Source organism: Pelecanus crispus, chromosome 1, assembly GCF_030463565.1.
Source record: "Pelecanus crispus isolate bPelCri1 chromosome 1, bPelCri1.pri, whole genome shotgun sequence".
Classification (NCBI taxonomy): domain Eukaryota; kingdom Metazoa; phylum Chordata; class Aves; order Pelecaniformes; family Pelecanidae; genus Pelecanus; species Pelecanus crispus.
Genome location: NC_134643.1, coordinates 17,271,369 through 17,297,729, shown reverse-complemented (window position 1 = coordinate 17,297,729; position 26,361 = coordinate 17,271,369). Strand labels below are relative to the sequence as shown.

Here is a 26,361-nt window from a genome sequence, read left to right as displayed (position 1 = left end):
AGAGGTGGCACCACAGGGAGCAAATGCAGGCACTGAAGGAGTCCAATGTGGTTGCTCTACCAGGGGGTGAGAGTGCCCGGCACCTGCCCTGCCCTCAGAGGAGAAGGATGGGGACAGCGAACAAGCATCACGGGTTCGCAGGTTGAGACATCCCGGCTCTCTTCTCATTCAGTGCCCAATCGCCACGGAGGGACTGGCTCTGGAAAACGACGCTGCATCCCGCCTTGCTTGGGTGCTGTGATCCATGTTGAGGTGCTCATGCAGAAGCTGCTGCATCCTCAGCCCAGTGCCCATCTTCCCTCTTTGATTCCCTCCACGTGGGACAGTTTGACGGTGTCCCCTGCCATCAAGCGGTGGTGTGGCAGAGGTGCCATGTCCCCACACTGTCACCTCACTAACCATCCCCCCCCATTCCTTATGCCCTGCTTCCTTCCTCCAGCCCCTGCTAGGGATTTGCTCCTTGCTCTTTCTGCCCGTGTTTCCTCGGCAACCTGATCCAATCTGTTTCACATATCATCTTCATTATGAAGTTTAGCTAATCCAGCCCCCTCTGCCCTCAACCTGCTTGTGCATCTCCAACCACCTCCCCAAAACCCTCACTGATTCTTCAGGCATGGACCTTCCCCACCTCTCCATCGCCCTTTCACCACTTTTGATGAAATTTAAGCAAGTGCATAAAGTCTCTTTCCACCGGGGATGGGCACATGGTTCACTGCTTTGCTGAAGGGGAGGGCTTTTCCTTCTCACACCTGAGCCCCCCCCGCCCAAGGGATGTGCTCCCCAGGACCAGTGCGCTGCGGCTTCTACTATCCTTACGCTGTGTGCAACTCCTGCACCCTTATGGAAATCTGTTTACTCAATGTGATCTTTTTCTGAAGAATAATCCACAGATTACGGCTTGCTTGGAAGTTTTTCATCTCCCTGGCCCCTTTTCTTCTTGCAATAAAACGCACCTAAGCCCATCCCTGCATGGTGATGGTCTTAACATCTTATAGGTTATTTTGGATGCATGCTCCTCTTTCTCCTTCATACCATACACATCTTACTGCTCTGTATAAGACACCCCGCTTTTCTTTTCAGCATTATGGATTCTTTTAGCGCTTTCACAGGATATCATGATACTGAACATCAGGGTGCACTAGTGTCCTGGTTTTGGCTGGGATAGAGTTAATTTTCTTCCTAGTAGCAGGCACAGTGCTGTGTTTTGGATTTAGTAGGAGAAGAATGCTGATAACACACTGGTGTTTTTAGTTGTTGCTGAGTACTGCTCATGCTAGTCAAGGACTTTTCAGCTTCCCATGCTCTGCCAGGTACACAAGAAACTGGGAGGGGGCACAGCCAGAATAGTTGATCCAAACTGGCCAAAGGGCTATTCCATACCATATGACGCCATGCTCAGTATAGAAACTGGGGGGGGTTGGCCGGGGAGCAGCGATCGCTGCTCGGGAACTGTCTGGGTATCGGTCGGCGGGTGGTGAGCAATTGCATTGTGCATCACTTGCTTTGTATATTATTATTACTATTATTATTATATTGTTATCATTACTATTTTAATTTTATTTCAATTATTAAAGTGTTCTTATCTCAACCCAGGAGTGTTTCTCACTCTTACTCCTCCGATTCTCTCCCCCATCCCATTGGGGTAGGGGGAGTGAGTGAGCGGCTGCGTGGTGCTTAGTTGCTGGCTGGGGCTAAACCACGACAACTAGCTAAGGCAGAGGTCTCACTCATGTGAAAAACAGATGGATGCTTGTATCCCCCTGAAACCCAGACCCAAAGATCTCCTATAAAACCAACTAACCAACCAAAAGCCCCACCTCTGGAGGTCTCCGAGCAGATTTGTTGTCTTTTTTCTATCAAAATCAAGATGCAGAAAACATCTGGTAGTTCTGCAGTTAACTCTCAAAAGGCAAAAGCTTTCCAAATTTCAGCTCTATGCAGAGCTTCTCCATTAATTACACACATGCCTGGGTACCAGGTACGTAAGAGATGTTAAATAAGCGAGTGAAAACCTGCCCTGGAGACCAGCTAATGAACAGCCCCGCGAAGAGACTGGTGGAACTGCTTACGGCAAATGCGTGTGCCTATTTCCACCTGTCTTTCAGCTGGTTGCTTGACGGGTTAAATAGGTTGAACACTTATCCATCAGGATAAGGATTAAGACGCCATTCATTTTGGGCCAAGCGAATATGCTGGAAGTGAAACTGCAGCAGCTGAAGAGCCCAGGTGCGTTCGTGCAGGGCGCTCTGCGGGGCAGGGCGGCTGGGGGGACGCCAGCTCAGGGGACGATCAGCGGCAGGTCTCTTCAACCAGCTCAGCGCAACTCAGCAGGGGAGATCAGAGGAAAGGGACTCTTTTCTTAAGCTTGCCGTGAACTTCTCCACTTCCTTCCTACCAACTGTAGCAGCCTTTAAAGAAAGCACTTCATGCCACGCACAAAGCAAAGGCCGTGCAGGACTATAAGGGTGACTTTGGTGCGGATGCGGCACCACCCGGCCTGGATGCCTGGGGGTCTGATCCTGAAAATGCTCACAAACGTTTGAGGCAAGTACTGCTGCTGCCTGCAGCTGAGTTCTGCAGATGGCAGAATTAATTCGGCAGAAATCAATCTATCAGTAGTTGTTTTGTGATAGTAGCTGGAGCAGAGGGGAATGGGAGAAGGCAAAAAAACAGAGCATTTGACAGCAGAGCCATCAGCTTTTCATTATCCCACAAAGCCACCCTGTGGTTTTGGTGACAAGTAATCTGAACTGCAGCCACTCATCACCTCTATAAGCACTATCAGCCAGAAACCTAAAAACATAACCTGTCCGTGCAAAATGATCAGCTTCCTCTCTCCCCTCCCAGAGATAAGCTCTGCCAGATACAGGTTTGCCGAGCAGACTCCTGCTGCCAGCACCCCCATCAGCTGCACAGCCGCCGGCCGCGATCCCTCTGCATCCCGGACCAAAAGGCTACAGCTCTGTCCGAGGCAGCTCTGGGTCACGCAAGGGTTTGATCGTGGTACCTGCGGTAGACGGAGGTAACAGGACCAATTTCCGCTCGGTCTAGCAGGTGTGATTCCTCTGCCGCACAGGGGAGCGCAGCCGGGGCAGCCCCCAGCATGGCACGGCCACAGTCCTGCTGCTCTTCGTTAATCATCAAACCGGTTTAAGAAGTTTTCTTAATAAAACACAGAGTTAGGACCTTTCCCCATTAGAAGATAACAACTTCTGCCCTTTCCCCGGTCGATAATCAAGTCTGAAGGCATAAATTGCTGTCAGAAAACTGGTCTGTGTTTGGGCAGGGGACATTGAAAACCCATGGAGGGACATCGGGACAGTCGGCAGCTCTGCGTAGCTGCATTCAGCTCTTCAAACACATCCTCCAGGAAGGAAGGGACACTTGTCCGGTGTGCCATCATCACAGAAACGCTCCCTGGTTTGAAACATACCCTATTAAGATCATAGTCAAAGTTATTCTTACCCTTCACTTATTTCAGGCAAGCCCATGGGCTATTTTAGCTCATTTTGCTGAGCAATGCAGTTTTGCAACTCTAAAAGGTGACCCGAATACCTGAACAAAGGAAACCTTGAGAAAGATTCTGTAGTTAATTATCTCACCTTTTATTTTTGTTCATTTACACTTCTGGCACTGACAATTCTTTGAAGATATTTATTTTTATGTAAAGACCAAACTTCATTAAAGCAATCAGAACAGAAGTCAATTAAATAATTTTACATCACTTAAGTTTCAGAAAATGTACAACACTTTCATACATTATAGGCTTGACTGGTTGCAAAAGGAAATGGCACATGTTTGACACGGTTAAGAAATAACTTGGACAACCCGACAATTAGTTTGCCAAAACCTGTTTTGTACTGAATACCTAACAGGCACCCAGGGATTACAGTACGCCTGATGGCATCATGTGCATGTTATTATTCAACATGGAATTATTACTACCAATTTGGTCTCCAATAAGGTCTCAAATATTCTACGCAGAATTTGTCACAGAAAGATCCGGTTAACAGTTTTGTAGGGGTGTGAGATTCACGATGGGAAGCGGAGGCGTGACTCGTGCCGCTTCCCAGCCATGCCCTGGACCAGCAGGACACTGAGCACATGGAGAATTGCAAGCATATGAATAATCCTATCAATTTCATGGGGACTACTCGAACACTTCAAATCGAACAGATGGCCCGCGTGCGCTAGGCAGGGCCTGCGGTGTACCACAGCATCCCGGCACCACGAAACCATCTCATTTCACACCTGCTGAGGATCCATGAAGTTTCTCCTGCAGAAGTCATGATGATGGTCATGCATTCAGTCCTCTCCAAAGTCTGTGTAATGCTTAAGGCAGCAAGAGAAAATTTGCCTTTATTTTAACACTTCAGAAACTGATGTTTCCTTTAGAAATAGGTGGACATTATTCATATTAATCAGTGTGCCCCTTATTTACATAAATGCGATGAAAGGTCAAACCAAATTTTGACAAATTGTATCTCAACAGAATTGAGGAGTGTAACTGAACCAGAGCTGAAGCTTTACACTTACACGTGCCAGATCATTCACATGTAACATACCGTCTAGGGACAACGTGAAGAAGCGGGGATTTAGATAAACTCTGTATTCTTGAGGCCTGATGCTGGTCAAACTTCCCCTGGCTTGAGCGAGCTGTGCTGAAGCCGACGAGTGAGCCCCTCTGATGAGAGGTGCGTAAGATTAAAAACATGCCGCTGGTTCACACTGACAGGTCATTGTGGCTAAAGTATATTCTCATATACAGAACTCTGGAACACCATTAACACCCATTTACAAAACACTACAGTGATGGTTATTGGCACATAAAAAACTCCTTCTCTATATGAAAACATACACAAAATAGATAAGAACTGCCATTTTTTTCAGACTTTTAAAATCTATATATAGTTGCCTTTAAGGAGTTTTAACCCCCAGTATCACAAACAACAATATTTCTTTAACAATGTTCACCTAGATTTTACTGTGCTGACATTTGTAACACTGCCACAACCTAGACCACTTTGTGGATTATGCTTAACTGTACTGTACACAAGGCGATGAAGATCGAGAGAAAACCACTAAGATTTTTGCACAAAAATGTGACTTGTTAAAATCCAGAGAACGACTGAGTCACTTATAGGCAGCAGCTACATGTAAGCTGTAAATGTTACCCGCAATAAAAACACATTTTGCCATAAAGCACATATTGTGGCATTATCTGCTTCTGGCCTGGTACGCAAAGCTCGATTTTCTTCCCAATGCAGAGGAATGGGGTTTGGTTAGCTTGGCTCTCTCAGAAAAAAGTGCACAAATATCTTACTCTTTAAAGTGCTTCGCAGAACTGTCTCTTCTGCCTTGATTTCTACCCCGAGAGCTCTCTATGCCGTGAAGACTCTGCCTCTGTCTGGCGTAGTGAGGTTCAGCTGACAAAGCCTCCTGTGCAAGTACCAGTGAAATTTCAAGGCCATGTTAGAAGAGCGTTGATGTTGAGAAGTTGGGTATAAAGCTGAGAAGTACAGGGTCTATCTTTTATTAGCCCACTGCGCACTTGGGGGACCGCACCCAACACCCTCGTGGCCGAAGGAAAGACCCTTGCTCGGGGCCTGCAGCAGTCCCTGAAAGCCAAAACTTCTCCCCAGTGCTCAACCTGAGTGACTAAGAAGGGCAAAAGAGATTTGACCGAGGAGAAAAATACTAACTTTGCAAACTCCGTTGCCGCGTTCTCACCTCCGCATGGACACAGGAGAGGAGCACTTGTGTGCTTCTTCCCCCTTAGCCTGCCAGCCCCCTGTTCCCATCCACGGGACCAAGCACAGTCCCTTGGTCCCACCATCCTTCTCCCACATGGGGGGGAAGTCAGAGACCGCTCCTTTTGGCTATGACACCTGTCTCTACTGAAACATGACTTCGCGGGGCTTTTGATGTATCAGTTCTTTCTTCTCCCCTCCCAACCCTAATTCCTACACCAGGGAAATGCTGCATTTACCAGCTCATGCAAAAATAAGTCAGCGTTGGAACAGTGATCCTTAGGGTGTATCCTCTCTTGTCCCAAAACTTCTGACAGGGCTGTCACTGCATCTCACAAGGTAGCAACATCTATGAGAGCGATCTATCATAGCAACACAAGTTCAGCCCTCAAATGCATCCTGGGGCCTTGCTTCATTTCTATGTCTATTTTCAAAACAGGTTTGCTTCTCTCATTAAAAACTGATTTTGATCAGCTAAGTGACAAGGGGAAGAAACAAGTGGCAAATTATCTCACCCCCCCAAACACTTTAGATTTGCAACGTGGCGAACAAACTACTACATGTGAATTAAATTTTAAAATATTAAAAATGCATCAGGACTTGTTTATTTTATACTTGCTCTTAGACCAAAACATGGAGAGTCAGTAGATTAATCAGAATTAAAATATCTCAAATTGTTGTGTATAATCAATATGCAATTCATGCCCAACTCCACTAGCAGATTTACTCTAGCATTCCTGATGCACAAAATACCTGAATTAAGCGTGCAGTCCTTGTGAAGAAACGATTTCACATCTTCTGCAGAAAGCTTTCAATAAAACCATATTGTGCTTAGACATACTATTTATGCTACTTCATAAATTAAAATCCTGTCATAAGAAATTATTCAGCTACACTGTATTTTTACTCTTTTATCTAGAATGTTACTAAGCCTACCTTTAGCAAAAATCTCATAAAACTTAAAATATGCACAAATATAAAAAAATCTTTGCAAAATAGAAACATTTTATTTAATTTTCTTCATACATTATAAATGTTCACAGATTCTAAAAATAAAACCCTAATTGTGTAAGATTAATTTCAAGTATTTGATCTCATTTTTATTACACATGATGCTTGGTACTAGGTTCAGTGTTTCTAAGGTATGGAATGTTATCCTGGTGTAAAGCGACCCTAGAAGGAAGACGTAAACCCAATTCTGCAGGCAGGAAAGGGGGAGTGACAATAAAGAAGCTGATATATTTTGCACCCTCATAGCCAGCAGCAATGATTAATAAAATGCATGTTTCGATCGTTTTGCCTCGAGAAAAAGCGCACGGGATGCAAACCTTCAGAAAACTGCTTTCAGTAAGATTGAACTTGTTGTGTGAGAAAACAAGCCCAGTGCAGTACGCAGCTGAGCACCACTTCTGAGAACGCCCGTGAAACAAGGCTGGCAGAGAGAGATGGTCTTCTGCTAAAAAGCCCCAGCACTGCCTGCAAAACAAAAGAAGCTGATCTTGTGACAGCGATCTTTCCAGTGACTTTGCTTTGGTTATGCCCAATAAATGCAGTGGTTTCCTCCACCTGTGGACACAAGCGTAACGGAGCACGAGGCCAGCATGGACACCGTGCTGGCGCAGGGACACCCTCCTTGCTCACACCCTGCTCCAGCAAAACACATCAAGCAAGGGGACGTTCTAATGGTGAGCGTGGGCTCGTGCTTTTGGGGCGATCAGAACTTTAAGTCCCTATTCTCAAAAGCCAGTAAATACCCACTTAAACTTACTCATCACATAAGCACTGGTTGGGATAAGCCTATTGAGAACAAGGTTGGGAATAAGCCTATTCACGCACTGTTCTGGGTAACGAAACTGTTCCAAATAAGGGTCTTCAAACAGATAATTTTCGGTTTCAGGAAGAAACCAATTTGCCCTTAAAACTATTTTGTTCTTGTCTGTGCCAAGTATCCCTTTTTCTCATTTCAGGTACTGCACCTTTGGTGAAGGTTTCAAAGAGGTGTTAGCCAAACGGAGACATCCCGTGGCGGGTGCCTTTGTAGATAAGTCTGGAGACATGAGCATTTTCAACAGCTGGTACTTTCAAGCATAAAAGTACTGTGCGCTCAGAGGAGATGCAAGATGGAAGGCGTGACAATCCAGCCCTCTCACCACACAAGGAGATATCCAAGGTCGGGCCACTCTTCACAATGATCCGTTTGAAATTCCCTCTGTCTGCTATGCTTTCCCCTTTTAGTCCCAGCCAAGTCACAGAAGGATGCTTTAAAATGTTTTCTTTCCAAAAATACTTCTTTGCTTAATGAAGTAAAAAAGAAAATAATGCAAAATACAGCCAATCGCTGAAGGTCAATAATTGGAGAGTAAGAACTTCCCCCATAGAAGATCAGATAACATAATGGCAGACTTCTTTACAACAAAACCCAATGTTATCCAATTAAAATAATTTAGTAACAAATGTCCAGTCTCAGTTTTGATAGTAATCCTACATTCAAAATACTTTTCAACCCAAGAAAAGCCCACAAAGCAATTCTATAAAAGCTAATGAACCCAACAACTTCTTTAATCTTTATACAATTTAAAAAAATGTATTTTTACCACAGAAATGGGGGGCAACCCACAGGCAGAGGAAGTTTTCCATATTCTTTCATGAAGCAAATGCTTCAAAGATAAGAATTTGAATTGTTGATGCTTTCAGACTCGTATCTCTGAAGATTTAAGCAGTGAGGACAGGGCAAGGAAAAAAATAACATAGTATTTTTATGTAGCTGCATAAAATTCAATTTGCCAAGGCAAGCAATCATGGCAGGTGAATAAAATACCATTCATATTTTCATTACCAGGCTAAAGGCAGCCAAGTTGATTTTTGTGCCTGACATTTTCTTGACAATTTTGCAATGCTTCGGTAAGGCAATTAATATGACATGTAGGCTTCTGCCTATTGCTAATATTTCGCTTCACATCCAGCAAGACACTGGTTGACTAAGGGCATTTGAAGGAAAAATGTGCTGGGATTAAATTACTCTGCACATACGAAGATAAACTGAAGGCAATATGATTATTCACAAGCAAATGTGCAGGAGAGATGACCACTGTGCATTTAGCAGCACAAAACCACTCCCCTCCTTTTCTTTCTTTTAGCTAATGGTATTTTGTGTTCAAAAGTAGGCACGAACCCAAATGTTCAAATGCAAAAAAGGAAAAAAACAAAAATCATTTTTTCCCAACTAACTGAAGCCTCTACATTATACCTAGCAATATATACCAGTTCATTTGTATGTGTGGCCACATACTTAGTTCTGCCTTCCTGCTGTCAGGTAGTTAATTTTGGCAGTTTCTCTCACAACGCCAACTCCCGACCGTAGTGTGTACTCAAGAGCAGCAGTGGCTAGATAACCCGGTGTAACACAGATGTACGCCACCCTAGTGAACCGCCACCCAGGTGAGTATGGCTCTCTACTTGTTATCTCAAGCAAACAAAAACGGAAATTCTCTTAGGGCAAATTTGGGAATTGTTCCCTCCGACAGATATAGCAGATATTTGTATTTTCCTAATCAGTTAAACCTTTTAAATGGCTACCGTTACAGCAGCTTATGCATTCATCATTTGTTGTACTGCACAGCAGAGCTATTTGCTGGGCTGCTACGGGATGGGGATCTGACAGATGTCGGCTGCTTTCTGATAAACTACTCTATTATTTTATCTTTTACCAGTATTGAAGATAAGGACAACCACTAACCATCTAGGATAGCCTTCTGTATTCATCTGGTACAGTGCACCCTACTATATACCTTGGGATGGTGCGGTTTAGCACACACTTGGTGAATACACATAATCGTGGAATTCAATCTCTTTTGGAAGCCATTGCTTTTAGTTATCAAGAAAACTCTAGCATATTGAATTTCTTCCCCAGTGGAGCATTTTTGAACGTGAAGGCATTTTTAACGAGAACCAGACCAGAAGCAGGGCAGTGAGGTCATCAGAGAGCTGCTTTTCCCCCAGAAGGCTTTTAAGTGATTAAATACATCAGCAGCTGAAAATTATTCCACATCAGAAGCATCATTGTCAGAAAGATGGTAATTACTTCCCTTCACCCGAATATACTCGATATACCTCCCTTCATCAGAATCTGACGTACCACATGTACATAGCCTGTTTTCAAACAAAGATTCAACTTCCTCTAGTTTTTTCCCTTTAGTCTCAGGAAGGCAGCCGTAGATGAAAAGCAGTCCCAAGCCGGCAAACCCCGCATAGAGGAAGAAGGCTCCTGCAACGTAAAACAACAGGCAGAGTCAGTTACAGAAGTTCCCATCCCTTCTCGGCTCCAGAGCAGAGGGAGCAGCAGAAGCAGCAGGCTGCAGATATCAAAGGAGTGTGTGAAAGCAATGGCTGGAGCGGCATTGTTAAAATACGAGCTGCGGGGCTGCGGGTGTAGGAGAAGGCTGCTTTATTGCATCGCTCCACAGCGGAGTAAATTAACAAAAGGAATTTCATTTCACATGGAAGATAATACACATCTTTTTTGGAGAAGTCATTCTGCTGTTAAAATAAACAGCAATTCAACGGTTGCATATCCAATTAAAAAAAGCAGATATGAAAGGCAAGAATTTTCTTAGTTTATCTTAACAGTGAAGGACACACTAAGACAACCCCTCAGAATAAGAAACTTTAGCAAAAAAGAAATAGTCAGGATTAAAATAATACTTGTGACTCTTACAGCTAATTATTATTTAAAAGTCCTCTGCAGAGACAACTAGCAGTGAGAAAGAGCTCGTTCCCCCCACCGCCCGCCACCTTACCTAGGGGGTCAGAGAAGGTACCAAAGGACCAACAAACATTTACGTGCCATGTGTTTCTAGGCTGGTGACTCGAATGACAAGTAGAGCTGAAAGGCTCTGTACCAGTAATGATACGAAGGTCACAACAGCTCCCTAGCAGCTTAATGTAATTTAAATGACTTGTACTGGAGTGGCTGAGCAGTAATCTGACAAACTCCCTGCGGGCTCCAGCAGACAGGACTTAATCAACAGCTGGGAGCGGGGCAGTAGCATCTTACACAGCTATTTCTGCAAGGACCATCTGATATTGGCCTTGGATGCCATCATAAACTAGAAGATTGCAGACGCTGTCTCCTTAAGTGGGAATCAGCATATTTCACTAAGTCAAAAGTGTATTTTTTCCAGCTTCCCTGTTTTAATCAACTGTCTAGGTTCTCAGTTAAGGACAGAAAGCAATGTTTCTTATGAAAGCTGGACCAAACACTATGATCCAGGCAGACTGTATCAGGTCTCTAGTCTTACTAAACCACAGTGGGTTGAGAACACCGCATTCACAGCTGACGTTTCATAGCAAAACCAACTGCGCGACCCAGAATCACTAGAAAATCTATGTGCCAATGGTAGTACTGCACACACGGGCGCATACTGTTTCTTACCATAGTATGTCAGATATTCGGCCGTATGCAGAAACGTCAGCGACACGAGCACATTGAAAACCCAGTTGACTCCAGAGGAACACGCGTTTCCTGTACTTCTAGCCCAAAGTGGGTAAATTTCAGAATTGATGGTCCAGGGCATAGGACCCATCCCTAAGAATTAGGAAAAAAGATCAATCTCAGTTTAATGGCTGGACTCAAAAGTACAACATGTAGCCTCACTATTTGACATTTTATCTTTACAATTTTTTAACTTTTATGGGTAAACAAACATTTGCTTACCAGGTGCAAAGAAAACCAAGTATAAAATAAGGCCCAGAAGTGCTGTCCAAGAGTATGGAGTGGGGCAGAAATTATATGCCCAGAACAAATCTTCCTTTTTGAATACTGTTTCATTTGAACACCTGAAAAATAACAACAAAACTTAGTATTAAAGAATTTTCAGGGAAATGGGTGACATCTCAATGTAAACATCGCACATAAGGTTTTATGAAAAGCTGACAAATGTAAAATTAAGATGAAAAAGCTCCATCCCTGTTAATTTATCAAGATCTGTGAGCCAAGTCCTACATTCAGAAATGTGCTTTTTCCCAAGCCTGGGCTTAGGAAGAGTAACCAGCAGAACATTCCAGAATTTAAACACTTGCCTTGTATCTACAGATCTTCTTCAAACAAATAGTCTTTAGTATGCAAGTGGTCATACCAAAGCCAACGAGACCATTCACATGAATATCGCACAGTGCTGAAAGAGCTGCAGCAGCCAGACTTGGAGCTAAAGATGCTGCACACAAGGATTTAAGGTCAAATCAAAGTTAGTCCTGAAGTCATTGATGAACTATGTGCTGCACATTTTGGGTGTAATCAGTAATGTCTATGGAGTGTGCTAAGGTCAAGTGAAGTTATAAGGAAAAGGGATGTATACTTTCTTTTCTATGTGGTGAAATAATTTAGAAGAAGGCAGCATTTCTAATTAGACAGTAAAAATAAGAATCAGACCAGAGGTAAACCATGCGTGCGCTACTGAAAGAAAAAGTGACTCTATTCCAAAGACTATGTGGAAATCACATATTTCTAGGAATAGGTATAAAGGCAGGTATTTTCATCTGACTGTCAACAATATAAAGGAAAACTGGCATCTTAATTTTTTGTTATAAATCTTATTTTTGAAAATTAGTATATGTTTAAAGGGACAACAAGTCGTAACTGAACTAGAGAAATTTTTCAGCTGCAACCACATCAATTGCTACAGCTGAAAAACTGTACTTTTGGGAGAGAAGACTTAGGCAGACACCACACTTTCTTACGCAAACAATGTTGTTTACTTGGAGAGAAGAAATCACAGAGAGCTGAACATCGGTCTGGATTATGATTTCCAGATCAGCTGAGCACTTATGTGAAGGACATGACCCTCCTGACAGTGGGAAAACCAGAATGAAGAAGCCTGTGACGGGTGACAAGTCATAGCTGGGCAATGAGTGGAGAGATGGCGGAGCAACAGATGCCCTGAAACATTTCAGAGGACCTACCACCACTGCAGCTGACTTTCAAAAGCAACTTCCAACAAAACATTTCTCCTCTAACTTTCCTGTTGGGAAATGACCAGGCAGACCCAGGTTGAACAGGAATGTGCTAAGCACTGGTGGCCAGCCCACAACCAGTCCTGGGGCAGAAATCTTCCTTATGCTGGCATGGATGTACCAACAGGACAACATTTAAGGCTGGATATCACTGTGAAGTCCCAAACCCAATTTCAGGACAGTTGGAAATCCAAAATTCAAATACACTTAAAAGAGAGAGGTTAACCCAACAAATCCTGGAAAAACAGACATCTGAAACCCCAGTCAAACCCTAACACTGCCTTAATGGTGGTGAGCCGCAAGATTTGCAGTCCCACCTTGCACTTGAGCGGTGCCCAAGCAGCCGGTGCCGGCGCTCCGCAGAGAAACGCCAAGCCCTTGACATGCCAGCAAAGCAGCCAGTGCCGGCGTGCACCTTCCCACCCTGCCGCAGCCCTGCCTTGCTGAGCTCCCCCCGAAAGCCCATCTCGTCCAGCGCATACCGATTCACTTTCAGTCTTGAGGTGAAAAACACATAGAAGACAGGCCAGCTGAACATGTCTCTCAAAGACACGTCCCTCGTGCCTGGATACAACAGGCTCATGGCCTCAGCCGCTGCCTGGCCACTGGAGCACCCATCAGCCTAAGACACCAGCAGCTCCCATGACAGAGATTCTTCACCTTTTCTCAGCCAAAAGTACTGCTGTCATCCTTGCTACTTCCTCATCTTGCTTCTAAGCATCTCCCCAGGTTCCTTCTTCTGTCACTTTGCTCTTTCACGGCTCAGCTCAGCATTTCTTTTTATGTTACAAGCACAACACACAGATCATTCCCTGTGAGCGTCCACCTTGACACTTCCCTACCACTCCACGCACTCCTCACCATGTGCGGGTTAAATCAGGTTTGAGCTATGTCACAAGACTGAACTGTGCTGGAGAACTACCCATATGTTTAAACTGGCTGTTCCTTAAACGTTAAGGAAATCGTGTTTGAAAGATTAATGACTGAACACCCGGTGATCCCGTTGCCATCTCCCGCTCAGCCCCGTGTAGGTGCCCGCTCTGCATCTGCACCACTGCCAGCTCCCAGGATTGCTCAGTTTCACACCGTTTTAACAACATCACTTTTGCTTCCTTCGCTGTTAGTCTAATTTCGTTTGCAGGTGTTTGGCAATGAATACAAGCTGATTAGCATTTTCAAACATCTTGATGCTGAGATTGGTTTCTCCATTGTGCCCAGCCAGATCGGCAGCTCCTCAGAGAGGAGCCTCAGGCTTTCTCGCAAACGCTACTGTAAACAAAGACATACTTGGTTTATTATCTTGCATCCATCTCCATCAGCGCAAAACAACCTGCTGATTCATGCAGACACAACCGCTGGGAGGTCTGGATGTTTCCTTCCCCTACTGTCTTTCCCCAGATGTGTCCTACTTTTGACAGAGTGGAACACAAATGATACAAGGGAAAACCAGATGTCTCCAAAGCCCCCTATGGCTGAAGCCACTCATCTGTTCTCCGCTGTCTGTCCATAACCAAGAGGAAATTCTCTTGCAAGAAAGCAGATTCAGTGCACTGAAACAGGAAAAATAGCACTCGAGACTAGATGTAACAGAAACCTTGCAGTAATAAACTGTGCTTTGCTTATCCTTCAAGTAGTAAACCAGCGTGGTACACAGAGTAAAAGCAAAGATACCTGCATTTGCTGGTGTCTTGCAGTGCTGAGCACATTCAAAAATAACACTCCTTCAAGGCTGGGGAATTGTTCAAGCTCTGTTACTGTGCTAATTCTACTGCTATACTACTATTTCTACAAGATCTATTATTTTGCTGAAGAATACATTAATAATTACCGTATAATGTACTACCAGATAAAATTCTGAATTCTGTCCTGCATGAAGAGAGCACCTATGATGGAAAGCGAATGAGCAGCTTCCCATCACTTCCCAAGCTGGAACGCACAGAGAGAAATGCCCTGTAAACCGCTTGCAAGTGAAATGATGCAGTCAGGTACAGTGCAAAATGCTGGGTAATTGTCATATCAGTATTAGTAGTGAAGACACACCACAGCATTTCCTCTGAAATTATTGCCAAAGTGAAAACATGATAGTGCTACACTGAAAATCTCTACCGTGGATTTCTTTCATTACATATTTTCCACAGATAATTTAAGACGCATGTCTGTTCTAATTAGTGAAAACCTGACCTTCCAACAACTGATGTGAACAATTTGACTGACTGGAAATAAATAGGAACAACCATAGATTTCTAAATTACGGGCATTATATGCTTCGTTTCTTAATCACAGAATCCATCCTTTATCAGGTATGGTCTATAGTTCAGAAGATCTAAAGCTCTGCTCCCCACCTCCTTAAATTGCCTTCCTATGGCACATAAAAGAAGGTAAGAGAAGAAGAGCCAGTGTGGGTGGTCTAAAATGTTATTGCTAATAAGAAGAGGATGAAACAGGATAAGACCATTTCCTTGACAATCAGTCTAAATTCTCCTAATACTTGAGCGAATTTGGCTGTAGAATAATTCTCAAGCGCAACACTGAAAACCAGAGATAGGGAAATGGCTAGACAGTACACAGCACAGGCAAGTGAGCACAGCACAAGACAGAGACCCAGCTGATTTTCTCCTCAAATTTCTATTAATTTTTGCTTTGCTGTAGAGTGAGGACTGTGTAGCCCTAAAGATATGGCTTTTGTGGGAATTACATGTTTCATTCTGAACAGTTCATATATTTTTAATGTGAAAGCTGCTGACTTCTCATTCTTTTAAGCCCTTCAGATGCATCTTAAATGGATTTAGATCAAAAGTCTTAAAAGGTCAAAATTCAAATCAAATCAGGCTAAGGAAATAAATTACTTCTACAGAAAATCACTGATGTGATCATTCATCTCTTTAAAATGCTTGTTAGAACAGGCATATTTCAAAATTACACATTCTGCTCCAAGATAAGCTTTAACATCAGGTGCTGATGGTACAGAAAGATTTTAGACCTAATTCACAGTTTCACTAATCCTCCATTTCTTTGTTCTAACAAGAGTAAAACTACTTAAGGACTGCTCTTATGGCAGACTTTTGTGTCTGGCTTATCAAGATGATGGTAATCTACAATTTACCAACTTAGTCTCCAGTGTAAGACAAATATATTGGATTTAAAAAAACTCCTTTAAAGAGATTTTTAAAGTCTCCCATGTAGAATGCTGACTTTTATATCATGCCAATCCAACTGAACAATATCAATTTATGCCAAGCTTATTGACTCATCTTTTCACCTGAACCGGGTCATGGAAAGGACAGAGGACCAAACAGACATAATGTAGAGCAGCTGCTGTTTGGACTGAGAAAGGTTTTTGTGGAAGATTCTTGGGAACAACTAAGATTATTTATCCACAAGCAATTACTCATCCTGTGGAAGAATCTGGACCTTGACATTTGGGTTAGTTCCCACAACTTCAAGCCCCTCTTTTTCTGCTAAAGATATTTAGTTGTCTGAACAGACCCCTAAATATCTTTAAATTACTTAAAGGACAGAATTTAGCAAGGTACCAGATTAACTGTGTAATAATTTAGTGGTAGTCATACGTGTAACTAGGGAGAACTTTGGAAACCGCCTCTATCCTGTCCATCAAGAGGCCTCTCTAATCCACCCATACACATTAAAAATAGTTACATTAGCACAACACATAGAATCCAGTGAAACCGTAAGGTATAGTTTCAGTCAGTACATTCTGATTTAAAGAAAAATCTCTGCTCCTTTCAGTGCTTAGTTTTTATATATACATACGGTAAGATGCTATCTGAAGTATCGAGCAAAGCGTAACTCTTTCCTGAAGGCGAACAGATTAATTTAAACCCAACTAATGTCTGAATCAATACTTCCTAAGCTTTCTCACAGTTCCCTAGGTACTGGCTTCTGTGCCTCAGAGAAGACGCACTGTAGCTCCACGCCTCTCTGGAGAAGTTTACATCTACCGCTTTGACTTTGTAGTTTCCACGGAGAAATAACTCATCCATTGAACCACATGTTGTAAAAATATGCAGATGAAGCTTCTTATGCCAGATGATGGCAATTGAAAAAAACTGAAAAGAACAAACAGATGCAGCCTTGAAAAAATGTACCAAATAAAATTCCACAGTATTCAGCTAGACGTTGCTTAACCTTCATTACATAAAAATACCAGCAGTGTTCTGGGACACTCATTGAAGCCTTTTGCTATAACTGGCAAAGAGCTTTTAAAATATTAGCACGCACTTCAAAAACTTGGAAAAATAGTTTAGTTCCCAGCACAAAAGCAAATCGCACCTCAGCAGACTGCTGATGCATTTGCACATGACTGAAAAACACTCTTTACCACGCTGAGGCCCCCTGCTATAGGATAGATCCGTTATACCTATAGAGCTGTGGGTGATATCCTGAACAAAGAACAGAAACCAGGGCACTTTAATGGATAACAGCTACAGTAATTGCCACTGTCCAAAATATTTTAAAAAATCTTAAACTAAGAGACAAAGTCAGTTCCTTTCTCTATGCAATGCTTTCCATGCCAAGTAAGTTTAGGAGCAGCTACTGGGGCTAGAACAATACCAATTGTATTGGTATTGAGGAAAATTATTCTCCTCAAGCTGAATGACCGGCACTTCGTACTCTGCACCTGGGAAACTGGAAGCACATGTTCAAAGATAAATTATAAAAAAAAACAACCCAGAAGCTTGGTTGCTTTGCCCTTTACAGAGCCAAAGAGTTTAGAGATGCTTTCTTTATTGTGTGCTGTATGGTAAGATCTGAATTTCTAATAAGGTTTTATGTTTAAATCAGCATTTCTTACAGATCTGCTTGGAGGCAGCACACAACCTATATAAAAATAACTGTCAGTTATTCACACTGAGCATCTTTTCCCTTACTGGCTGTTATCTTCTGATCACTCTTCTTTCTTACAAAAGAAACAGAGACTCTACAGACTGCTAAAATCTCCTAAAATCAATCACATGGAATATTTCACTACAGCTTATACTTACTATTAAATTAAAAAAATTACTTAATATTTCATTTACGAAAGCAGAAGACCTTACTGAAATAATTACTTCATAGAAATACCTATCTCTAAGACATAACTGCCTTCCATCATGCTTGGATGGGTGAACTCTTCGCTGGGTAAAAAACTGGCTGGATGGTCGGGCCCAAAGAGTTGTGGTGAATGGAGTTAAATCCACCTGGCAGCTGGTCGCAAGTGGTGTTCCCCAGGGCTCTGTTTTGGGGCCAGTTCTGTTTAATATCTTTACCAATGATCTGGACGAGTGGACCAAGTACACCCTCAGTAAGTTTGCAGATGACACCAAGTTGGGTGGGAGTGTTGATCTGCTCGAGGGTAGGATGGCCCTGCAGAGGGACCTGGACAGGCTGGACTGATGGGCTGAGGCCAACTGTATGAGGTTCAACAAGGCCAAGTGCCAGGTCCTGCCCTTCGGTCACAACAACCCCATGCAACGCTACAGGCTTGGGGAAGAGTGGCTGGAAAGCTGCCTGGCGGAAAAGGACCTGGGGGTGTTGGTTGACAGCCGGCTGAACATGAGCCAGCAGTGTGCCCAGGTGGCCAAGAAGGCCAACAGCATCCTGGCTTGTGTCAGGAATAGTGTGGCCAGCAGGAGCAGGGAGGTGATTGTTCCCCTGTACTGGGCACTGGTGAGGCTGCACCTGGAATACTGTGTCCAGTTTTGGGCCCCTCAATACAAGAAAGACATTGAGGTGCTGGAGCGTGTTCAGAGAAGGGCAAGGAAGCTGGTGAAGGGTCTGGAGCACAGGCCTTATGAGGAGCGGCTGAGGGAACTGGGGTTGTTTAGCCTGGAGAAGAGGAGGCTGAGGGGAGACCTTATCGCTCTCTACAACTACCTGAAAGGAGGCTGTAGTGAGGTGGGTGTTGGTCTCTTCTCCCAAGTAGTTAGCGATAGGACGAGAGGAAATGGGCTTAAGCTGCGCCAGGGGAGGTTTAGATTGGACATTAGGAAAGACTTCTTCATGAAAAGGGTTGTCAAGCAGTGGAACAGGCTGCCCAGAGAGGTGGTTGAGTCCCCATCCCTGGAGGTATTTAAAAGCCATGTAGATGTGGTGCTTAGGGACATGGTTTAGTGGTGGACTCAGCAGTGTTAGGTTAATGATTGGACTTGATGATCTTAAGGGTCTTTTCCAACCTAAATGATTCTATGAATCTCAGTCACGTCAGAATGCACACCTGCATGAGACTTAGTATGCTGTTCTGATTTACCTCTGTTCCTGGCCACCTGGTCACGGATGAAAATATTGGGTTTTTTACATTTTTATTTAGCTAAAAATCTTTAGAGAGTTTGAATTCAAACAATTCCATTTTCCCAAACTGAGAAATTTTTGCTTTGCAACTGCATCTGAATTTGTCCAACAAATAGAGTGCTAGGGCTGTTATTCAATCTGAATAGGCTGAGCAATATACCACCAAATGACTGAAAACAGGAGCAATTTTTCCCCATGACAAATAGTTCTCCAATATTAATCACATCAAAGGGGTTCTTAACTGTTTGCCGTTCTGGAAGTTTCAGTATTTCTGTAACCAGTGATTAGTGGATTCTGAAGGGTGGACAACACAGTTCCTGCATCTCTTGCCAAAGGAAGAGGCTCAGCTGTCTGACAGCGCCTGTTGGGATGTTCATTAGCTCTGGCTCTGAGTAAGCAGCTTTTTTGTGATTAGGCAACTCTCATCTCCCAGTGAAAGATGTTCAGTGTTGGATTTCAGTGGGTGCCTGGCTGAAAAGGACCTGGGGGTGTTGGTCGACAGCCGGCTGAACATGAGCCAGCGGTGTGCCCAGGCGGCCAAGAAGGCCAACAGCATCCTGGCTTGTATCAGGAATAGTGTGGCCAGCGGGAGCAGGGAGGTGATTGTTCCCCTGTACTCGGCACTGGTGAGGCCACACCTGGAATACTGTGTCCAGTTTTGGGCCCCTCAATACAAGAAAGACATTGAGGTGCTGGAGCATGTCCAGAGAAGGGCAAAGAAGCTGGTGAAGGGTCTGGAGCACAGGGCTTATGAGGAGCGGCTGAGGGAACCGGGGTTGTTTAGCCTGGAGAAGAGGAGGCTGAGGGGAGACCTTATCGCTCTCTACAACTACCTGAAAGGAGGTTGTAGTGAGGTGGGTGTTGGTCTCTTCTCCCAAGTAGTTAGCAATAGGACGAGAGGAAATGGGCTTAAGCTGCGCCAGGGGAGGTTTAGGTTGGATATTAGGAAAAATTTCTTTACGGAAAGGGTGGTCAAGCATTGGAACAGGCTGCCCAGAGAGGTGGTTGAGTCCCCATCCCTGGAAGTGTTCAAAAAACGGGTAGATGTGGCACTTGGGGACATGGTTTAGTCTAGTCTACCCTTGATTGGCTTAGAGTAGACTTGGTAGTGTAGGTTAATGGTTGGACTGGATGATCTTAAAGGTCTTTTCCAACCTAAACAATTCTATGATTCCTTCTGGACTGAAGGTTCTCCTTCATATTGCTGTATCCTATTCCTGTCCTCTCAAAGTTCAGCCTGCTACTCCATTAGACTTCTTTTATCCTATACTGGTGCCTTCTGAGTCCTGCTGGCCACCTCTAGGCCATTGGCTACAACCTCCCACTCTGCTGTCACACTGCAAGTGTTTCAAGCTTCATTTTTCATCGTATCTACCAGGAATGGAGAGAAATAAATCTCTGCTACTACCAGAACACTGTCTGACAAGCTTCTCTCATAATCTTCTGCACTCTCCTTTCCTTGAGAAATGGACTCAAACCAGGAAAAGGCAGAATAATGTGTATACTTAGTGCTAAAGCCCCAGCACCTGAGATTTCACAACAGCTGACAGCACCCATTAGGTGCACATTCACACAGCCCCAGCTACAACACACTTAAAAACTGGGAGCAGAAATAAGCAAATACCTGGAGTTTGTTATAGGACATACAAAATTACCTTAATCACACAACACATGGATTGACTTATTTTTCTTCCCAAGCTTTTTCCTACTCTTCCAAAGTATCGGGTGGTAATAAAAATATCAGGAAACGTCTGGTGTATCTGTGCTCTACAGAGTGCCCTATCCTAGTCCGAATTCTGATCCTGACTCGACACACTCTGTTTACCTCAGTACAAATTAAAATTAGCTAGTAATAATTAAAATTTCAGATTTCATAATCGTGAGCAAATCATAAATAATTCAAATATTATACTAATAACATGTAAACTTATGAAGGGTCATACAACAACTATGAAAAATAACTATGTTCACTTAAACAACTTGCAGTCATGTCTCTAAAGTTTAGCGGGCAGAATTCAAACTAAAACCTGATCAAAATGCAAAATTAATTAGTTTTGAGTATAAGCATCTTAGCTTAATATCACGCATTAATATCATGTCCTTCATGCATTTCTACCTATGATCATTTTAACTAATCATTAGACAATAGGTCAGAGTTTCAAAATACGGTAATTTGCATTTCTTTTAAACATTGGACACTTTCAGGTATCAAATAGTTAACAGTACAAAGTCAGCTGTTTAGGCAAGAAAAACAATGAAGAAAAAGGGCACATCTGTTTCATTTTTTGTGAAAAGCTTCAAAATTGCTCCAATTTTCAACAAAAAATGAAGTGGTTAAAAAAGGAACAGAAAGATCATAAAATAAAAATTGCTTTTTTTAAAAAAAAAGGGTTTTTTTGCATTTTTTTTTCGGAGAAGGATTATTAAAAATATTTATATATATATTTAAAGACAATGAGCACCTTATAAAAGTAGTTTAAATAATAAACCCAAATATTTAAATATATTACTGCACAAACTGAGTGCACAGAGGTCCGTTCTATATCCACTTATATCCAAGTCTAAGACTATACTCAACAAACAGCTGGCAGAAGATGACTTGGTTAACACCCAGCTAGGGGATTCACAGGCTGAAATCATAGCTGTAAAAATTAGATGCGGTATTCTGAAGTTAAGAAGCCATGACAAAAATGGGCTTGTTACGTATACCCAGAAGACTACTTTAGGGTTTGAAACTGTAAAATTCAGTGACACTGGCAGCAGTGAGTGATAATTCTAAGATGGAGAATGAAATACCAGTGTATGCAATAAATAAACAAGAGTACAATCTGGTAATTTTTTTCTGGACAGATTCTTCACAAAACTGAGTATATAGTTTAAAGATACTTTTTTTTTGTAAATACAGAAGGGGGGGTGTTAATATATATTCTGAACAGCTTTTTCTCAATTTAAGGTATGACTCATTAGCTTGATATGTTGCTATCTAGTTGCAGAAAATATTTCTCCAAAATATCAGAGAAAGCTTCACTCGAACTAGACATCATACAACATTAATGTTACAGCAAGGTAATGTTAAAGGAGAAGCAAAGTCCACATTTGCTAAATGCTTTCATGAGAAGACACAAGAATATATTTTTGCAACTTTAAAGATCATTCTGTTTATTTGTAAGCTAACAAAGAGGATGAAAAAGCAGCAGTGAAAGAGTGCAACGCTGCCGGTAAGGCTCAGAAGGCAAAAACAGGCAATGGAAGATTTTTGCCCTTTTCCCCCTCTGAAGGATGTCCTCCAATGCTTTACAGTCTTTTACACCTGTGTACTTTAAACACCAAGGCCTTCAGTAATTTTTCCTGTCTTTTCATTTGTAGAATACAAACCCTGATCTCAAAAAAAAAAAAAAAAAAGCCCAAAAAACAAAAGAAAAAGGAAAAAAATCACAATGCATCACAAGCACTAAATCATTTGGCAATCCTTACTGAAACATTCTTAGTATGCACATAAACCTTGGGTTTCTCCCTTTAATTGACAGGCATATCCTGTTGATAAAGCTTGTGCCTCTACAAGAGGTTGTACCTGCTGGTGCACGGAAATTTCACCTCTCACCACAAAACTTTGTTCACATCCTTGAACAACTTTACTAACCCTAAATCTTTTACCTCTTTTTTTCCTCTTTTAAGGCATATTTTACTGTTTCTTGCAGCTTCCAAACTACTGATGTGTATGAGAACGCCAGCCACTTTATAAACATTTATAAATTCTGAACAGCTTTTTCTCAATTTAAGGTATGACTCATTAGCTTGATATGTTGCTATCTAGTTGCAGAAAATATTTCTCCAAAATATGGTGGGCTCCAGTAGAGCGCCATCAGCAGGTCATGAAGCCTCCCAGATTCCAGTGCTGTATTTGAAAAAGCCTAAGCCGATCCTCACAAAGAGCAAGATCCAGTAAGAGACAGAGAAATAGTTAATTGGGTCCTAATTCTCATATTGAAAAATTTCAATTGGTTAAATGCTGTAGTTTTCACTATTTCTTTCTTTCAAGTATCATTGACTCTCGAAGAACTTCATCGAGGTGCAGATCAGCAAAGAATGTTTAGAAATGTTTTGTGTTCAAAAAACGGGTAGATGTGGCACTTGGGGACATGGTTTAGTCTAGTCTACCCTTGATTGGCTTAGAGTAGACTTGGTAGTGTAGGTTAATGGTTGGACTGGATGATCTTAAAGGTCTTTTCCAACGTAAACAATTCTATGATTCTATGATTCTATTCTATGAAATTTGGGTAAATACAATGGAGGTGATACTGCCCAGCATTTTGAAGCCTTTGTCATGACCAACAGGTATTTTAGTGCTACAGTAGTATCAAGAAATATAAGAATAACTCTGCATTCCACCAGACAGAGTGGAAAAAACCACCATGACGTGGTAGAGAGCAAGACCCACTGCTGTAACACCTAGAGCATCATGTATTCACCTGCAGGTCTGGATGGAGACGTGACGTGTGTGATGGGGCTGGGGCTCAATGATGTGACTTGCATGCACAGCGGTCGGTGGCACAAGAGAATTATTGCTACCACCGCCTTGGCAACGGCCCCAAATCCTGCCTGCCCCTTCAATCCTGTTCACAGCAATCAAGCAGAAACTGAAAAGAAACATCTCGTGCCGCAGCATGGGCGCAGGCCCACGGCGAGCGCTCGCAAGAAACAGCATCTGGGAATATTTAATTGCTCATGAAATAGATGCCAATTCACAAATTTTAAACAACACGAGCACAAAGCTATCTCCGCATGACAACCAGCAAAAAGGTAGCGCAGAGGCACTCTGGAAACAGAACGAGCTGTTATTTCCCTCCCGGCAGCCGTCAGGGTTGAGAAAGACTCGTGGGCTCCCTGTGACTCCAGAATGTGCTTTACAGTTTGTTTAGTGGCTTTTCTGTGGTTATACAGAAACAGTTCACTGGGAGAACAACCGGCTTCAGCAGCGAGCACACGTATGCACCCGTGCCTTCAGCCAGTCATTGCTGGCTTCCCTTATTTCTCTGGAAGGAGGGAGTGCTCATTAACGATTTGGTCATTTTTTCCGATAGACAAGCCCTGGGGAGATCTCAGTGATGAGCATTAAGGCACTGCCAGTCGCCCCGGGGGGCTCACGGAGCTAACCAGGGTCGCACGATGCTTTCCACTGAAAACCAGACAGATTCAGCCACTCTCTATTACTCACAGGTGCCTGCAGGCAGGCAGGCTTCATTCTGTTCAAGCTCTTTCAGGACAAAAATGCTCAGAAATATAAGACTCATAAGTATTTTTTGTTAAAGACAGACTGGCATTTAGCACCCGTGATAGACTAGCATATTAAATATTTCGGTTGTGTGAAAACCCCTCTCTGTAGCTCAGTGCTCCCGGTCTTTCCCTAGAGTGGTTCTGCTGCTCCCGGCGTTTTTGTGTGGAAGTTCTGGGTCATCCCTGCTCTGACATTTTTGAGAGCGTATGGACAGAGTGCCAGGCCCCAACCAAATTACTGACAGAACTGGCGTAATCGAATTGGAGACTTTCTACCTTCTGTTTCCAGATCTAAAAGCATTTAGTCTTTCTGATTGTACCTCCTTGCAGCATGAATACTTAATAATTAAATTACTGAAACAAATCGGTCTGAAGATTATGATGTCAAATGCAGCGGGTTTTTTTACTATCAAATAAATCTCTACCTAATGTTTAATCTTGTTTGTTTTTTCACCTGATTTTACATTTAATTTACTGAATAATAAGCATTTGTAAAGTTCTTTTGTTACAACAGAAATATCAACCAGCTGCCTATTAACTGCAGAAGTATCTTTTCTCCCAGGAGACACCTCTTTCCTACGGTATATGAAGACAGATTGCCTCAAGGAATACTGGTGGAAAGGGCTGAGCGTAGGGCTCAATAAAACAAGTATCAGTATTTTAATATTAATTGAAGTGTTATTAACAAAACTGTGCAAGCATTGCTGGCATGACATAACAAAATCTATTCTATAAAACACAGGCGAAGGCCAGCTGCAAATAAGGAACGATAAGGAGCAGCATCTTTTACTCCATCAGTCAAGGAACTACAAGACAGCTCAAGGTCAAAATTTTAGACATCTGAAGCTGAGTAAGACAAACTCTATCCAGACTTCTTATTCTTACAAGTAACCTTTATTAACACTTATGCTGTTCACCATGTGTCAGTAGTATTATCGAAGGAATGTCATCAGCATCTCAAAAGCATCACTTGAGTTACAAGTGCCAAAAGAAATTCTAAGCCCATGGTCAAAAAAGACCAAAGACAAAGAAATCAAGGTGGTGGTTGTAACTCAGGATGAACATAACTTAGCAGAAATATTGACTAGAATTTCAACCTCCAAATGAAATAGGTTCTATTTCTTGTTTTTCCAAATGCTGCCAAACACTGCAGAAAACAATAAAGAAACAGAAAAAAAAATTACTGCTTTTAATTACCCCAAAGTTTTAGACATGCAAACGTATTGTAAAAAACATGCTCTTAGGTTGAAACCTGGTATATCAAATTAGCAGAGAATGGCAAGATTTTATAGTTCAATTCAGAAAAACAACGCAAATCCCACACACAGCCCAAACTCAAAAGACAGATGGGACACGCTGACACAATTACAACGAGTTACCAGATGTGGCACTGAATGGTGAGCATTACCGATTCGATTCATCATCCAAATAACTTATTTGCCAAGTTCCAGTCCCGAAGCCCCCGAAAGGCTGCCTGCCCTGCAAGCAGAGCGCCCGGCGGGCAGCTCGGGTCAGGCGCTGCTGCTGCAGGCACGCTGCTGAGATTTTAAAGCTAGTTCATTTATTGCTTCTAGCACGCAGCAGTCCCTGCGCCTCCCCGTCTGCCAAACCGGCACTGTGCAGAAACGATTTTCCATAGAACTGTTAAAACCTGAAAATCACAATCAACCACATATTTCAATGGGAAGTGAAGAGAGAACAAAATATTTATCCTTCTGAAATTTCCACTGAAATCAAAAGGAAAGGGTGGGGAGGTAAAAATAATTTTCTGAATTTGCTTTTTTTGTTGAACCTGAGACAAAAAACTGTAAGGACAAGGAGTTTAAAATATAGATCAATATTACATGTATTAGCATATGTTTTTTAGTGCTTCCCCGCTCTATTTAATTTCTAGTTATTGACATAGATATGTCATTTATATTTTAATAGTTGTAACAATAACGTTTTGGCCAACTTAACCTTCCATCTGAAGTACTGAACTGTTACATTCAATTTCTGTAACAGCACTTTAGACACAACTACTATATTTTATTGCCAGCAA

General features: G+C 42.5%; 1 protein-coding gene across 1 annotated transcript in view; it reads right to left on the bottom strand.

The window, feature by feature from the left end:
- Nucleotides 1-9,787: 9,787 nt before the first annotated feature.
- Nucleotides 9,788-26,361, bottom strand: part of SLC2A13 (solute carrier family 2 member 13) — a 166,658-nt gene continuing 150,084 nt past the window's right edge. Inside the window, exons 8-10 of the mRNA XM_075725358.1 lie at nucleotides 11,464-11,585; nucleotides 11,182-11,334; nucleotides 9,788-10,014 (exon numbers count right to left, since the gene is read on the bottom strand). Coding sequence (XP_075581473.1) covers nucleotides 9,788-10,014; nucleotides 11,182-11,334; nucleotides 11,464-11,585 — 502 coding nt within the window. The remainder of the gene's footprint in view (nucleotides 10,015-11,181; nucleotides 11,335-11,463; nucleotides 11,586-26,361) is intronic.